General features: G+C 40.0%; 2 protein-coding genes across 3 annotated transcripts; both read left to right on the top strand.

The window, feature by feature from the left end:
• Positions 1–8: 8 nt before the first annotated feature.
• Positions 9–13953, top strand: usp40 (ubiquitin specific peptidase 40). 2 transcript variants are annotated; one of them, XM_005477194.3, is made up of 31 exons: positions 9–722; positions 826–893; positions 979–1092; positions 3838–4002; positions 4111–4257; positions 4417–4560; positions 4646–4774; positions 5439–5555; positions 5663–5770; positions 5873–6073; positions 6238–6373; positions 6591–6672; positions 6858–7029; positions 7107–7191; positions 7284–7354; positions 7432–7841; positions 7925–8078; positions 8168–8228; positions 8933–8986; positions 9223–9311; positions 9479–9565; positions 9640–9676; positions 9799–9863; positions 10480–10554; positions 10648–10863; positions 10956–11074; positions 11192–11257; positions 11407–11617; positions 11761–11856; positions 11932–12026; positions 12197–13953. In XM_005477194.3, the coding sequence occupies exons 1-31, from the start codon at positions 527–529 to the stop codon at positions 12297–12299; spliced, it is 3873 nt and encodes a 1290-aa protein (XP_005477251.1). In that variant the 5' UTR covers positions 9–526; the 3' UTR covers positions 12300–13953. The 2 variants fall into 2 exon arrangements, with proteins under 2 accessions (XP_005477251.1, XP_005477250.1); XM_005477193.3 differs by having other exon boundaries at positions 6235–6373.
• Positions 13954–15268: 1315 nt separating this feature from the next.
• Positions 15269–16412, top strand: fabp7a (fatty acid binding protein 7, brain, a). The gene is made up of 4 exons (XM_003442929.5): positions 15269–15429; positions 15596–15768; positions 15857–15958; positions 16161–16412. Exons 1-4 carry the CDS (start codon positions 15357–15359, stop codon positions 16209–16211), a joined length of 399 nt encoding a protein of 132 aa, XP_003442977.1. The 5' UTR covers positions 15269–15356; the 3' UTR covers positions 16212–16412.
• Positions 16413–16567: the final 155 nt, after the last annotated feature.

Below are 16567 nucleotides of genomic sequence, written 5' to 3'. Positions count from 1 at the left end.
CATAATGCATCATTTCATTCTCGGTCAGGAAGAAACATGGCTGCTCACTGTTCAACGACGGTATTTTTATTTACGTTTCGTTTGTTTTCTGCTTTACGACAAACAGAAGAAGAAATGGCTTATTTTGGTAGGGATTCTGAGTAAAAGTTAAATAATAAAAACTGCTAGAGTTTCATTAAGGCGACTTTGTTTTCCCAGTCGTTGTGACACAGTTCCCGACAGTGTGATTTTTTTTTCTTTCAATTTTCGCTGAGCTGTCAGCTGCTCGTTGGTGTCGGTGCTTTGCTAGCGCGCTAAGCTACCCAAACGACTGCAAATTTCATCCGGTACTAGCCGCAATGTTTAGTCCCGTAAAGTCTTCTTACTTCAGAGTCAGTCCGGCCATTGTCAACAGAGAACTCGGCAAAACCAAGATGAGATAGCAAGAGGGCACGTCGGAGTGCTAACACACGATTTACTGCAAGGCTGAACCCCAGCATAAGCGAGACACAACGGAGTAATAACCAAACAAACCCCCTAACGCAGCATGTTTGGGAATCTATTTGAGGAGGAGGAAGAGGAAGGCTTCTCTTCGACTTCCTCCAAGGGAAGAGTTTCAAAGATAGGAGATGAGCCACCTCCACCTCGAGGAAGAAGCAATCTGTGCGGCATCAAAAACCAGGGAGGGACCTGCTATCTGAACTCTCTGCTCCAGACCCTGCTCTTCACCCCCGAGTTCAGAGGTGAGGATAAGTGATCCTCCCTCCAGTAGTGCTCATAATAATAAGGGGACAGTTTTTGCTTCTTTTTTGTTTAACATATTTGTTTTGTGGTGTGTGTTTGCAGAGGAGCTGTTCAGTTTGGTTCCAGATGAATTAGGATGCCTGGAAGACAAAGACAAACCAGAGGCTAAAGTATGTGTATGCATGGTTAATGTAGGTGCAGTCTCCATGGGTCTTTTTGTAAAAGTTTAATGAGGTTTGTTTTTCTTCTCCTCAGGTCAGAGTGATCCCATTGGAGCTTCAGAGGCTCTTTGCCCATCTGTTGCTAGTGGACCAGCAGAGTGCTTCCACTGCCGGCCTTACTGACAGCTTTGGCTGGAACAGCAGTGAGGTATGTGCACTTTATTTGCTTCATGGAAGAGGAGAAAGAGAGGCTTGGGTTACATGTCTAATTTCAGTGATGGATTTACCCACCAGTAATGTCAAATGCTAGAGAACAGTCAACCACAGTTGTAAGAGATTAAACCTATAACAGACCAAAGCTTGTACTTTTCATGTCTTTATTGAACACACTGAATGATTCCTCACAGTGCAGGCAAGACATGTTCTTCCAACACATTTCTGGGACTCATTGTTTGGGGCTGCTGTGCTACTTCAAGGCCCGGATGCCTTGCAGTAAGTTGAGAAAACAATGGTAGATCAATACCTTTTACAGGAGACTGTCAGGATAGGGTGGTGCATGATCTCAGGAGATGTTGGTTGATGCACCAGGACAATGAGTCATCAAAACATATAAACTGACAAAAGAATGCTTTGGCACAGTTTTTTTTTTTTTTTTTCTTTGATCCAAAATTCTTCTTCGGTGTCTCTACAGTTACAGGAAGCGGGCTGTTTTTCATACTTATTACTTGGTGCAGTCAGTAAAGACATGACAACTATTTGTTGGTTATTAGTTTAGTCAGGTAGTGTTGTCCATAATTACACAATCCACATTTATGTAGCTTATGGCACATAGTTACCTCTTTGTTTACATAAATCCTACCTGGAACCACCACGAGTACACGGAACAGGGAAACTTAACAAGGAAACAAAGGCCTGTTTGAGAATATAACGGAAGTTTCCGGGCATCACCCATGCAAACAATAAAAGTATTTATGTGATCTCAAAAGGATCTTCTAATCAGCTAAAAACATCTGTTATAGTTCTGTTTATTTACTACCTAATTGTTTATGTCACACTTTGGGTTAGCTCGAAGTACTGTTAAAAGTAATAACTGTCCTTTAGTGTCGTGTATCAATGGTTCAGGCTTCTGGTGGTGTGGGGGATACTTGGCACACTTTTGATCCTTTCTTTTGGGTCCCTTAGTACCAACTGAGCGTTGTTTAAACACCACAGCCTATCTGAGTATTGTTAATAATCATGTCCATATCTTTATGACAGCAATGTACCCATCGCCTAATGGCTGCTATGGCTGCTTCTGGCAGGATTACGTGCCATGTCAATAAGCTAAAATCATTTCAAACTGTTTTTTTGAACATGGTAGTGAGTGCACTGTACTCAAATGACCCCCACAGTCACCAGATCTATAGATCAAATAGATCACCTTTGGGATGTGGTGGAACAGGAGATTTTTATCATGGATGCACAGCCAGCATATCTGCAGGAACTGTGTGTCGCTATCATCTCAATGTGGTCCAGAATGTCGGAGAAATATTTCCAGCAACTTGTTGAATCAGTGCCATGAAGAATTAAGGCAGTTCTTAAGGCAAAAGTAGGTCCAACCTGGTACTAAAAACATGTACCTAATAAAGTGGTATATATTTACTGGAAGGGAAGCCGTGGATGTTAATTGAATGCAGATTTTACTTAACCCTAACCCTAACCTTATCTGTAGTTGCTGGGCAGCTAGCTGTCTGACATCAGTCTGATAGGAAGTACTCACTGAGGTTAAACTCCAGGATCAATTCCAAATTTAAGGATAATCTTACATCAATATTTCATAATTGGACAATATAAACACCACCATTTGCCTCCATAAAAATACTACTCAGTCTGTGCTGTAGCTTTGCTGTCTTCAGATTCAACTTTGCCTCTTGTTTTTCCACTTTTGTGGACCTAACAATCTAATTCTGTGTACGTGTGACAGTTAACAGAAACTGGATTTTAGACACACTAACTTTTATCAGCCCACGACTGGAATTCCATTTTGTCTGGAGCCTGTTCAGCCGCCTGCAAGCAAAATTAATACAATAAGAAAGAACAGAAAGAAACAGAATTTGCCACAGGGCATGCAAACCACATGTTCCAAGTGAAAACTGTACATTCTGTGATATGTTTAAACTTGAAGCAGTGCTCTAAAACCTTTGAAATATGATGTGCCGGAGAGATCATTTGTGTATTCGAGTTAAAATGTTGGGGAAAAAAGTTGCTGTGTGTTATTTACTGATTTAAGGTAAAGAATGAATAGCTATCGCCCTTACTTACTACAGTTTTAGTGCAGTTTAAAATATACTGTATATGTTGAAGTCATTGATAAAGTAAAAGATTTAAATGTACCTGTAGGGTCCAACAGATATATAAATTTACGTTATTATTCTCTTATTGTCACTAATGTTTTGATATTTTTTCAATTTACAAACCATAATGCAGAAATAATTTAGAAATGATGTCATCACATAGTTTGTACACAAAAACTTCTGATATTAGTGTTTACAGCACTCGTCACTGTCTGCAGCACATGCAGCAGAGTAGCATCACAGCTGAGGACGCTGCAAAGACAAGCAGCGTATTCATGTTGTGTTGAAAACTACATGAAACAGATTGCCATAAAACTTAATGAGCAAGCATCCCATTGTTTTTCTTTTCATTTCTCTGCATCGTCTCACAAAAACCCAGGGTTACTTGTTCCACATTGTATTGAAGAAAAGAAATTAGCATCAACAATAATACAAGTAAATTTAATAAATATATAAGGCAGGGGGCAGAAATGTAAACACTGAATCTGCTCAGAGTTTTTACTCAGGCTGGATTGACTCTTATTTATTTATAGGTAGTATTGGATCTGTGGCACATTTTTTTTGTTTGTTCCTAAATTGATTCTTTCTTTGTTGTCATGTTGTTATTTTTTTTTTTTAAGGGAACAAATCAGCATGATGTGCAGGAGCTGAACAGGATTTTGTTCAGTGCATTGGAGCACTCTCTTGTGGGCACCAGTGGCAGTACATTTATTCACCGTCTCTACCATGGAACCATTGTCAACAGTATCGTCTGCAAGGAGTGTGGAAATGTCAGCCAGAGACAGGTGTGTGCAAACCCAAACTCATGACATTACAGAACACGATGCAATAAAATGCATCTTGAATGCAAAGAGAACAATAATCAATGAACCTAATTTGTTTGTCTTCTTCAGGAGGACTTCCTGGACCTGACAGTGTGTGTTTGTGGTCTGTCTAGTCTGGAAGACGCTTTGTGGAACATGTTTGTGGCAGAAGAGCTGTTTGAGGGCAATAACCTGTACCGCTGTGCACAGTGTGACAGACTGGTCACTGCTGCCAAGGTCAGTGCCAATTTTCAGACAGCGTAAATACAGCAGTGAAGAATACAATGCAGTAAACATTTGTACTTTTTTACCATGCTCGACATTACAATGATTTCTTCCACTTTATTTACATTAACAATATGTAATTTGTTCTTTCTCACCATTCTTATTATTCAGTCTGCCAAGCTGAGGAAGCTCCCTCCATTCATGACTATGTCTTTACTGAGATTCAGCTTTGACTTTGCCAAATGTGAGCGATACAAGGAGACAGGACGTTATAGCTTCCCCCTCACCATCAACCTACGACCTTTTTGTGAACAGGTACTTGGGAAATTTGAAATTTAGCTTATGCAACACACTTTGCTGCATTAAAATGGCTTTTACTGTTATTTCCCCCCTCCCACAGGGTGATGGAGATGACTCTGATTACTCCTATGAGCTCTTCTCTGTCATCATCCATAAGGGAGGCTGCTATGGTGGCCACTACCATGTTTACATCAAGGATGTGGATAAACTTGGTCGATGGGAGCCACCGGTGAGCAAAAGAGATGAGCCAAAAGAAAGTACACCCTCTTTTAATTCAAAGGTTTTTACATATCAGAACATGATCGAAATGATCTGGTCCTTACCAGGTCTCAGGTAACTACAATCTCAGATGAACAGCAACACATGACATATTATTAATGTGTCATTATTTATTTAACAACAAGTAAGCCAAAATGCATACTAAGTACACCCCATGATTCAGTGGCTTGTAGAACAACATTTAGAAGCAATAAGTGAGAGACTTTATCAGAAACTGTTTAGGCGCCAACAACTACTTCTCTTAAGATCACTCTGATATCCTTCCTTCTTTGCGTTGTATCTGGTGCTTTGTTAACACGCACCAGAACTTCAAATTGTCAAAACTTCTGCTTTTATAGAGGTGGTTACATTTATGTAATCATTTAATCAGGTGCATTTGATTATGAGGACCTATCTGCTACTTACCCTCTTAATAATGACACCGTGTAATATGTCACATGTTATTATTCATCTGAGGTTGCCTAATTTTAATATCTGGAGATCAGGGTGTACTTTCTTTTTATGATGACAGTATACTAACCGCCCGTACTTGCACTAATATTTTAGAATATGATACACATTGATTTTCTTTGTGTACTATTATCAGCAAATTAAGAAAAGCTTCTCATTGTCAGGAGGAAGACTGCAAACCTAAAACTCAAAAGAAAGCCAAAGTGGAGCTTAAGGAAGTGTTGGAGCCAAAACTTCAAGAAGATGACCCTTTGTCCATCGTCACCACTATTATTGCCCAGGTACTGCATGAAAAATCGTAATTCTCATTTTGATGTTTTTGAGTTTTGACCAGCATTGAGACGCTGATGAATAATGAATAAAATGCTGTTTCTTTGCTGTCCACTAGGAGTCATCAAAGAGTGTCCTGCTGGACCAGCTGGGCCAGAAACTCATGGATAAGATTGGTTCATCATGGAACAAAAAGTTCAGAAAACAATATGGACCCATTTGCAAGGTATCATTAGTTTCAGGTTTTGACTATTTAACTAAGCTTCTGTCATTTTGTGTGCATGCAAAACCTGAATCCTGTTGCAATGCTTGGTCTTTTATAATTTAGTTCCTGCAGTCACACAATGATGTTTTCATGATGGTGTCCAATGGCACTCGAGTGGCGCTTAAGGCAAACCCACCAAGCCCGGCGACTGAGCTCCCCAGCCCTGCAGAGCTTACCTCAAACTCTGATCCTTCACCAGCTCCAGTCTCGGGAGCTTCTGAGCCACAGCTTGCACTAAACCAGAAGCCAGAACCGGAACCAGAGGTACTAAAGCAACAAGCTTTGTATCAGGAATGCAGAGTTTAAATTACAGTCCAGTCTCAAGTCTTTTGAAGCCTCGAGTTTGTTTTTCTTCAGATTCCTGGTAGACATCTTGTGATTACTTTGATCCCTGTTTTCTCACGGAGCATCCTCCTGTCTGTCAGCAGGGTAGCCACTGGTTTGACCTCAATGACTCAACTGTGACCTCCATCAGGGAGTCGGACATAGAGAAGCAGTTCCAGGGCAAAGAGAGCGCCTACATGCTGTTTTACAGAAAAACACAGCTGCACAGGCCCAGTGAAGGTAATGAATACCATGTTTTGCATTTGTAATGGAAAGATTATATCCGCCTAGTTCGACAGGGGAAGGAAATGGGGGAGAGGTGAAGTTAAAGAGTTCAGAGGGTTCTTGTTAACATAAGGATCAGTTAATTGTTGATTTAATCTAAATGACTAGATACAAGTAGTAATAAAAGTAATAATAAAAAGACTAGGTAATTGTTTTATACTTTCTTTTCCAGCTCTAAACAACCCCCAGTATAAAGTTCCTTCTCACCTCATCCAGATGGCTCAGGAGGAGAATATCAGACTGCAGCAGATGCGGTATAGAAATGAATAAATTAATACATGATACTCTCATCAGTTCACCTGAAGCTGTTTAGTATCTGACTCACAATCATGACAGTCCAGCTGTATCTTAAATTTAAACCAAAAAACAAATAGAAAAAATGAGAAATCTGAGCTACTTATGGAGGTTATTCATAGGAGTTTCTTTGCTTTTGTTACAGTGAAGAGTTTGAAGCCACTAATAACACAGTGGAGCTGCGTCTGCACCTGGCTCCCTCCTATAGGCTAGAAAACGGAGCTCTGCAACCAGTCAGGAACGAACCAAGCGGCAGCACTGCTCTGAGTTTTGACCGTAGAAAGACTGTGGGAGACCTGCGATTAGCTATTTATCAGGTATTGTACCTCTGAAATCAGCAGCTGTGTTATGTTGAAGTCCTGAAGGTAACAATAACAATAAGCTGTTTGTTTAGATGCAGGAATTCTGGGAAGGAGATATGGCTCTGACTGTGGCCAAGAGTCTTCCAGCAGGTTTACACCTCTACAATACTCTCACAGGTTAGAACCTTAAATAAAGGCTTAAATAGAGCTTAAATAGGGGGTAGTGATTTATTTATTATGTAACTACACTCTGTTTTCTTTCTGTACAGATGACAGTGTTTCCCTGTACAGTGCAGGCATCTGCACAAACACAGAGCTGTTTGTATGGAATGGCAGAGAGGTGAGGAGAGGCATGATTCATCACCTGCTTTGTTGGTCGATAACTGGCATCTAAAATGTTTTTTATGATCTTTTCAGGTGTGTGGTGCATCTGTTTTGACTGGGGCTGAGTGGGAGCCCGTCCTGCTGACTGTGGTGCGTCCCTTTTTAGGTGATGATGTGGATAAAGAGGTGGAGGAAGATGTGGAGAGTGAGGAGAACAGAAAAGGTTTTGAAAATGGTGGTCCAGGGCTCAAGAAGGAGGCAAGAGGGTTTGCTGGTGGTGTGACTCTTGGGGAGGTGAGGGACGCACTCGGGGAACCTAAGGAAAGCCTGCTGTGCCAAGAACATAAGGGAGGCAAAAAAAGGGAAGAGGAGGCAGGAGAAGGTGGAGGGTCAAGTGGATGGAGAGTTTTCCCCCCTGATGACATGCAGCGGACACTGAAGGAGCTGTCGCTGAAAGATGGAGATGCACTGTTGGTGCTGGAGCCACAGTCATTTGACAGCAGGTAAGTTTCCTATCATGTGCTAAGCATTATGTAAGGCTTTCTTTATGTGTTTGTTTTAAAATCTTCTTCCCAACTGTCTTTAGCATCTTCACTCGAAATGGAGATGTTGTCACTGTGACTACACCGTCTGACTGCCGCTGGCTCCAGGTGGAGTTCCGGCCTATTGTGAAAGGAGGTGAAGGGAACAAGGAAGAGGAGAATATTAAGAAAATCAAGGTTCCAGCCACAGGAAATATGGTCAGTACTTTGTTTGTGGCTGTCTCTGCTTCCTTTATATCTCTTTATTTAAGAGATATTTAGAATTACTTGATGTTTCTTTCCCACAGCTGCTGTCTGAGGTGAAACAGAGGGCCATAGAAGAGCTGCAGTTACAGGATCAAACCCCAGGCAAGATGCATACTGTTATGGAAAGCTGCAGCACTACACAAGCACATCAATACTTCATATTAAATGTACAGGGTTTATCAAAAAGAATGATCAAATTTCAAATAGCCATATTTTTGTTAAAAGTAATGGACTTAGAAGTTTGCAGGAAATTTTAAAATAAATGCCTGAATATAGTTTTAGATACAAAACTTATGTTTACAAGTGCTCAATATGTCCCCCTCCAGACTCATGGCATATGTCCATATGATAGTCAAACTGGGCCCATACTGTTGCGAGCATGTCTGGAGTCATTGCACCTGATGCTGTTATTATCCTATGTAGTGGCACTTTGAAATCAAATCGAGTCTTTTTGTTACACAGTTAGAAACTTAACACAGGTTTTTATGTTTTGTTTTGTTTGTTTGTTTGTTTTTTTACCTTTTTATATCTTTAATTTAACAGCTATGTAAACAACAGACAGGTTTTGGGATTTTTCAAAGCAGGAAAAGCACAGGTGTAATTATTAGCATTAATATTAGATATATTACATATAGCTGAGTTAGAGCTGCTGTTTTTTTTGTTTTTTGTTTTGTTTTTTAGTACACAAAAAGTAACACATTTTGTTTCCTCCAAGTTTCTATTCAGGCAGTTACAGAGTGTATTTTTGTGTAAGGGTTTTAAATGTACGCTCCTAAGCTGGCCATTTTTCCTGCTTCACTGACCAGGTGCAGAGTACTGTTTGAGGCAGTCTGACTGCACAGGGAAACTCCTTCCTCCAGGTACTGTGTCATTTGTTACCTCAGGGTAATTTTAATAGTGCAGATCACTTAGAGCTGGAAATCCCCCTCATTTTGCCAAAATATTTAGATTTGCTTTCCTTTACAGTTTTCCCTTATTAAAAGTTGAAGCGGTACACCCCCCCTGCTTTTAATTTTCTTCTCATCATGTGCCTTTGAAATCTTAAAACACGTTTATGAATCGCACTTGTGTCGTCCTATTCTCGTTTGCCTGACAGTGTGTGAGGAGTCGAGCGTTCGGGATGCAGGGGTGCGACTCATGACCACACTGACTCTCTGTCCGGGTACTAGCCCCAAGGCATCGCAGGTGTGTCTTTTATTTGAAGTCTTCAATGACGTCTCTTTTACTTGCAGCTGCACTGAACAAAGTTGCAGAACCTTTAATCAAGACCTGCATTTTAAAAGGACAAAAACAAATCATGGCACATTTAAAAAGCTTGTTTGAAGTTTAGAAATTTACACCTTGCTTTGCAGCTTTTCTTGCACTTTACTGTGGGTGCAGCTCCCTCTGCTGGCATGGAGATGGACATAATTGTGGAGAAGACTAGCACTGTTAAAGAGGTAAGGAAATAAAACTGCACATCATACTTCTAAAAATGTGCACTGAATAAAAATGTGTAATATTTTCTTTGCAGTGTCTAAAGACAATGCTGGACACAGTTGGACTTGATGGTAAAACACTTTTTTACTTTGGTTTTCCTAATGTATGTTTGCATTTGCTTTAGCCTCAGCATTTGTGAATTTAGCATTCCTTTTCACAAAGATGATCTCATCATTTATAAATGTGTTTTTAGGCACATGTTGGCACTTGAGGAGGCTTGATTGGTGTGAGGAGGTTGGAGAGCCACTTATGGATGAGGTAAATGAGTAGAGAACTGTTTTAATATGTCAATATGGCGTGCTTAAGTCAAAAGCCCCTTTTACCTGCTTACCAGTTGTTTTTGTTTTTGTTTACATAGTTTCCAAGTACCAAGTTAAAGATTGTAGGTCTGTGATCAACAAGTGGTATTTCATTTTAATTTTCCGAGTTTTTTTATTTGTTTGTTTTTTGAGGGTTGACTAATTCTTATTTGTGATGATGATGGACAGGAAGATCTGTAGTGAGGGTAGGGAACTGGTCAGGTGGAGGCATGCACTAAATAGAAGAGGAAGGAAAGTTAATAGAAGCAAGATAGAGAATGCATGTGTGTGAATGAAAGGGAGACATGTTTAACAGTGAAGATGCACATATTTTAAACACTTGGGGTCAACCATCCAAATGCAGGGGGTTGGTGTGACAGAGAAAGATGCTAGAGATAGGTAGAGCACCAAGAAGAAGGCAATTGATTAATTAATTCACTGTTTAAATGTTGCAATTAGTGTAAGTGACAGTAAAATAGTTTCATTATTACTCTGATATCATCTCCTCAGTAGACGTTACCCACATATGTTCCAGTGCACATGACTAATAAATCTTTATGGCCTTTCATTTTCAGGATGCTTCTCTGTCAGAGCTGAAGATCGGCAATGGAGAGACATTAGTTGTCACAGAAGGACATTTGCCTTCGAAGGTACTTCAGTGTTTTGAATGTAGTTGTGGATTAATGATGTGTTATAGCTTTATGTAGTGCTTTAGCATTTTTATGTCTTGTTTTTCCCATCAGGGTTTCCTCAAGATATCTATATGGCTGTACTGGGATCCAAAAATCATGGAAAGAGATTTTAATCACACAGAGAACGGGCCTGCTGAGGGGCAGATGCCTGCAGGAACAACACACAATCAGTTACCTCCTGTATGTAATGGAAACGCTGCAGAGCTCAGACGTGTGGGGCAGATAGAGATATCAGATGAGGCCACTCTGGAGGACCTCAAAACTCAGGTAAACTGTTTTGGTTGTGTATGTGCTGACTGTCTCTTGTAGCTGTTAGTTAGCTATTTTCAGATGAAAAAATGTTCCCTTTGCTCTTTTAGGTTTTGACGCTGCCTGCCCTTCAGGAAGTGTGTGTGCCCACCACTGGATTCATGCGTGTTTGGCAGCTGGAGGGACGGAAGTTAGCCCGAATCCTCAGAGGACCGCAAGCCACACTCAGGTCTGAATGCTGTGCTCTCATTCGTACATTAATGGTCAGAAGATTGTTTTTATTATTGACAGATGAAGAACACTGAGTGATTTCTTCCTGATATCCTTTTCGTTTCTCCTTCTTCAGGAAGATGAAGCTGACCAGTGGTGCAGACCTTTGTGTGCAGACACTACTGAAAGAGGAAGATCTTGGGTAAGTATTATGTTACAGCGCTCTTCTTACAAAACATAAACCAATGTAATATCTAAATAATTCATCATGAAGTCTGTCTGTTGCGCACATTTTTTACTTTTAGTAACATTTAAATATCTTTCTTTCTTTAACTGTTTCCTATTCACAAGGCCAAAAGAAGTGCTGCTCTATGTTAAAATGGGAATACCAGGAGAGAGGTCTTACTACCCTTCAGAGGAACTGGTTTGGAATGCGACCCATGATTCCTCGCCTCGCTCTTTACGCACTTGTCTGGCTGCACGATATGGCCTCTCTCCAGACTCTCTGCTGTTGGCCAAACACCAGCCAGACAAACACATCTGGGAGGAAATCTCCAACTGGGTACGATTAGATGAGGGAAGTTTCTTGAGTAGGAACCTGGTTGGGGGTGATACTGTATATACTCTCTTGCACATCTTGCATGCACTATTTTGTGCATGAAATTAGATTTGACCTTGACCAAGTAGTTTGTCTTTAACTCTTAGACCCAACAGGTCTCCAAAAAGAAGAAGAAGAAAAAAACAGAATCACTCCTGGGAACACCATTCCACCTCAAAGATGGCGACACAATTGGCGTCAAGGTAAATGCCTGTTTAATAAACTCTGTTCTGCTTTGGTTTCAGAGACACTCAGTCTGTTCTCCATACTTTTTTCAGAATCTTTTGATTGACAACAACAGGAACTTTATCACTCTGGAGGACGAGCAGGGCCAGCAGAGGCTCAGAGAGGAGGCTGAGGAACGCAGGAAAGGGTGAGAGCCCTTGGATACATGTAACAGCAGGGAAAATGCTTCTTATTTAATGAGAAATTAATATTAGTGTTTTCACTCAGTCATTTTACAGCAATGATGCAATCCATACAGACTGTGCCCATTGGTGTTTGTTATGTTTTATGTTATTTGTGACTCTTGCTTACTTTCAGAGGGCAGGCTGCAGGCGCTGGTGAATCACAGAAGAAAGCTGGACAGACCAAATCCAGGAAACCAGAGGTGGCACTCTCAATCAGTGTTGGGGAATTCAGATAGCGTCCTTCTTCCATTTGTATAGGTCACAATGAACTGTGACACTACATGCACACACTGTGAGATGCCACATTGCAATTCGGACATCTGACATCAGTCTTGTGCCATTTGTTTTTCGAGTACTGTTTGCATACTGACTTTCTCCACAAATCTCCTAAATCAAACCCTAAACTGCTTCCTACTTCTCAACTTTCTGACGGACAAAGAGAAGGAATTTATTTTTGGCACTTTGATTTGCTCTTTTGTGATAACTGACTTGGATTTTCATCGTTCCTATGCAACATTTCTGTTTTTAATGGATTATCCATATTTGTCTCGATTCCTCCCTCTACAGATTTTCAAAATATGATAAATCAGTCTGCTTTCTGCTTTCTGTTTTTTTTTTGGTGTGCGAATCATATTTTATATTCTGACACTGTTAGTTTCTCAAAGGCAAATTGTGTTTTGTCCACTCAGGGCTGGCAGTTATGAACTGACACATGTGCTTACTGGAGCTCCTGTTAATTATGAGCCAGTACAGGTCAAAATTTATACCTAAGCCACATGCTAGTGATCAATATTCTGGTATTCTTCAATAAATTGTTCTGAGTGACCAGCCAGTGCAGTAGGCAATTGCCTTCAATATGTCCTAATGTTCTTTAATAGTGACTACTTTTTATAACTAACCTGTCACTGTGCAGTACGAGCAACAATGTTTCTCTGGATCAGCCGCTGTATTGATTTTAGGTTGATAAGGGAGAGGAAAGACGGGCCTTAATGTGGAGAAGCCTTAGTGCTGCTCTGTCCTCCCTACCTCACTCTCTGCCTCTCTCTCTCTCTCTACCTCTTCTGCCCTGTCATTTCTTTTTCTGGTTTTCATAGTTTTATTTCCTTTTATTTCCTCTATTACTGTAAAGTACCATTAAGTATTTAGGCAATAACGCATTGGTTAAATTTTTGACTCTGTGCCCTTAACACTGAGTGTGACATGATGCATCAAATTAAGTATAATGGGAAAATAAATAATAACTGAAACATTATCCAGACTTTTGTAGGTGAAGATTAAAGTAAGATGATCTTCCTTTTAGCTTTTTATTTCACATTCAGATTAGCTGTATAGAGCAGAAACATTTTGTTATAGAACTGTTTAAGATGCCAGTGATGCAGATATATTTACTGCTGAACTGAGTGTGTAGAAGTAAAGACCCATGAGGTGTCTTTGTGGAAAATTCATTGTTTTAGTTGCATGCACTATTTGTGAACTTCAGGGAATTTAAAAAATGACTCTTTAGATAAGTTATTTGAAAGAAGCGACAAATAATTACATTGTTGAATGAAATATGATGGGGATTTAATTTTCATACAAAAGATTTTCTAAGCTGCTTCATTCATTAGTCTGGCCTTGACATGTGCCAAGATGTTTCAAGTAGAAATGTTTTTCTTCTTTTTTTCAAATTTTTTTTGAAGCAGATACATAAAACTGTTCTACAATATACTCAGCAATAGATGGACTTCTTTTTGTATAATGTGGTATCGTTTACTAGTGTTAATGATTACATCTTTGGTGTCATTGATAAGGACTGATCTACTGTATTGTACCAGTGGACAACTGTTTGTACTCATGTCGGACTGTATTTGCAGAAAGTATTTTATGAACAATAAAGGTATACAATCATAATTACCAGTCATGTCATGTTAATGACAAATAGCTACTATTACATCAGTAATCTGTTAGTTTAAAACTAATTCTTATGGATTCCTTTCTAAAAATATTTAGTAAATCTTACATCTGGTGCAAACATTAAAGGGCCACTGAGTATAATTAGGATTTCATACCAAATAATTAGGATTAACCAGATAATTCTCCGTTTTGAAACATGGTATGACCAATATTTATCAAATACACTTTGGTTTTTATCCATTATGTCCCAAAATGAGTGACTGAGCTGATAAACCTAGCGGGAAAGTGTTTACAGATGTCAAGTCAGAAAGCTGGTTTCCCGGAGACTTCTATAGGACTGAAAGTCTTTTACAAGCAAATCTATCACCATCTGGTGGCCTTCAGATAGAAGGGCAGGTTTAAGGTCCTTTGGCATTGGCTTCTTTTTTCCGACCAGGATGCTAAGTCCATGCTTTACACACTGTTGGTATGTGTCCTGCAGAGTAGTTCCTATGGATTTATCCAGTGGGATAACAAAGGATAAACCCTAGTGGGTGGTATGAGGATCCTGTGACTTTTACAACAAGTAGCTATTGCAGGGTCATCATCACTACAAGGTGTGGGGGATTATGTCTAATTTGTTTTCACTAAATTTAGTCATAAACCAAAATCTAAAAAGTTGAGGTATTGAAATACCTGCAGCCTCAGCTGCTAGGCACAAAAAGACGGATATTAAAAACAACCAAAGTGCTCATTCACAGTTTACTACAAAACCGCTGCTGCTGGTCTGGTTCTTTATTTCTGTCCATGCAATATCTACAGTTTGTCTTTATGTAATAACATTTTCTTTTCTACATGTTCTCACATTTTACAACATATTTACATAAATAGTGGATATTCTGGACAGAGGATTTTGAATAGCAGCAGACAAGGCTCATGGATGCAGACATAAAGAGGGTTGATATGATAAAGGAGGATGGGATAGGATAGGGATGGAGGTAGATGATTTGCTATGACAAAAGGGAGCAGCTGAAATGGGAAATTATATATTTTCAACATCTGCGAGTCCCTGGTTCAAATCTCTTTGGAGTTTCCGTAAAAATCCGCTACATCAGCTAAGCTACCCGCTGTGGCCAACCCTGCCGCCCTTTCAGGAGCAGCCGAAAGCAGCTGTCCAACATTTGAGCGTCCCACCTTTAACACCAAGACATTAAGAGCGCGTTCCATTTTGACCAATCACAGTCTTCAAGTGTTCGGGAAGATCCAATCAGGATTTCGCGCCACTGCTTACGTGACCACTCTCCGTTATCGTATTCATCAGAGGGGCGGGCCCGCTTCTGCGGCTCCAGGATTTAATCCACGGAAATTAGAGCCACTGTCTGACAGTGTGACACAGAAGTGGACCAACAACATCTGCAAAAATGGTTGAGGCTTTCTGCGCTACATGGAAACTGGTCGACAGCCAGAACTTTGATGACTACATGAAGGCACTCGGTGAGCAAAAAAACGCCTGTTGTACAGTTACCGTGATTTATTTATTTATTTTTAACATTTATTTAAATCTTTAAACTTTATTTAAACTTTGTGGAGAGAAAAAAACTTCTTAAAAATGGTTTCTATCATATTTCAGTACTAAAATCTGGATTTTTTTTTTTGACAGGCGTTGGCTTTGCCACAAGGCAAGTGGGTAATGTCACCAAACCAACTGTGGTGATCAGCCAGGATGGAGACAAGGTGGTGGTGAAAACTCAGAGCACCTTCAGGAACACTGAGCTCTCTGCCAAGCTGGGAGAGGAGTTTGATGAGACCACGCCTGATGACCGGCATGTCAAAGTAAGATGAGTAAAACTTGAGGGTGTGATCACTGATGATTTCCTTGTGCTGGTTATAAATAAAAAAAGTTGTTTTTTTCTGCTCATAGTCGACCTTCTCCATGGATGGAGATAAATTTGTGCATGTGCAGAAGTGGGATGGCAAAGAGACCAAGTTTGTCAGAGAAATCAAGGATGGGAAGATGGTGATGGTAAGACCGCCTGTTCTGCTGGGATTACATGTGTCAGTTTTTAAGAGGCCTTTGAAAGCATCTTGTTCTGCACCTTGTCTTTGCATATATGCAGCAACTCATAACATATGACCTCAACAGACTGAAATACTTGCTGAATAATCAGATGCTAATGTTAACTGCCAGTGTCTAAAACAGATTTTCTTTTTTCTTCTGCCTCCAGACGTTAACCTTTGAAGGAGTCCAGGCTGTCCGCACGTATGAGAAAGCCTAATTTTTAACATCTACTTGAAAGAGCAAATCATTCCAGCTATCAGGAAATGTTGTTTTCCTTATTATTATTCTTTTTTAAGTAAAAAAAGTGTTTTGACATTTTGCTGTGATTTGCACTTGTTTGAACATGAGATAAATATTTTGTAAGATCTTTTGTGAAGGCCTCAACAAAAGGAAAAATAAACTTCTGGGCTAAACTTTCTCAATGTCTCAAAGGTTCATCAGAAACAGGACAGACTACTCACTATTATTTATGACATTTTTCCTTTGAATGCAATTCCACATTTCTGCTCATATATGTCTGCTTCAATCGTGGGAACAGTCCGGTCCCCGTCAGAGTCTGTTACAGGTGACAGC

This window comes from Oreochromis niloticus, linkage group LG19, assembly GCF_001858045.2.
Source record: "Oreochromis niloticus isolate F11D_XX linkage group LG19, O_niloticus_UMD_NMBU, whole genome shotgun sequence".
In the NCBI taxonomy this organism is placed as follows: domain Eukaryota; kingdom Metazoa; phylum Chordata; class Actinopteri; order Cichliformes; family Cichlidae; genus Oreochromis; species Oreochromis niloticus.
This window is presented reverse-complemented; position numbering and strand designations above follow the sequence as displayed.

Coding starts and splice junctions, on each gene's coding strand:
- usp40 (XM_005477193.3), top strand. CDS start 527: ATGTTTGGGAATCTATTTGAGGAGGAGGAAGAGGAAGGCTTCTCTTCG. Junction 8,229..8,932: donor GTTACAGGATCAAACCCCAG/GCAAGATGCATA, acceptor TTCACTGACCAG/GTGCAGAGTACTGTTTGAGG. Junction 9,312..9,478: donor CTAGCCCCAAGGCATCGCAG/GTGTGTCTTTTA, acceptor CTTGCTTTGCAG/CTTTTCTTGCACTTTACTGT.
- fabp7a (XM_003442929.5), top strand. CDS start 15,357: ATGGTTGAGGCTTTCTGCGCTACATGGAAACTGGTCGACAGCCAGAAC. Junction 15,430..15,595: donor TGACTACATGAAGGCACTCG/GTGAGCAAAAAA, acceptor TTTTTTTGACAG/GCGTTGGCTTTGCCACAAGG. Junction 15,769..15,856: donor CTGATGACCGGCATGTCAAA/GTAAGATGAGTA, acceptor TTCTGCTCATAG/TCGACCTTCTCCATGGATGG.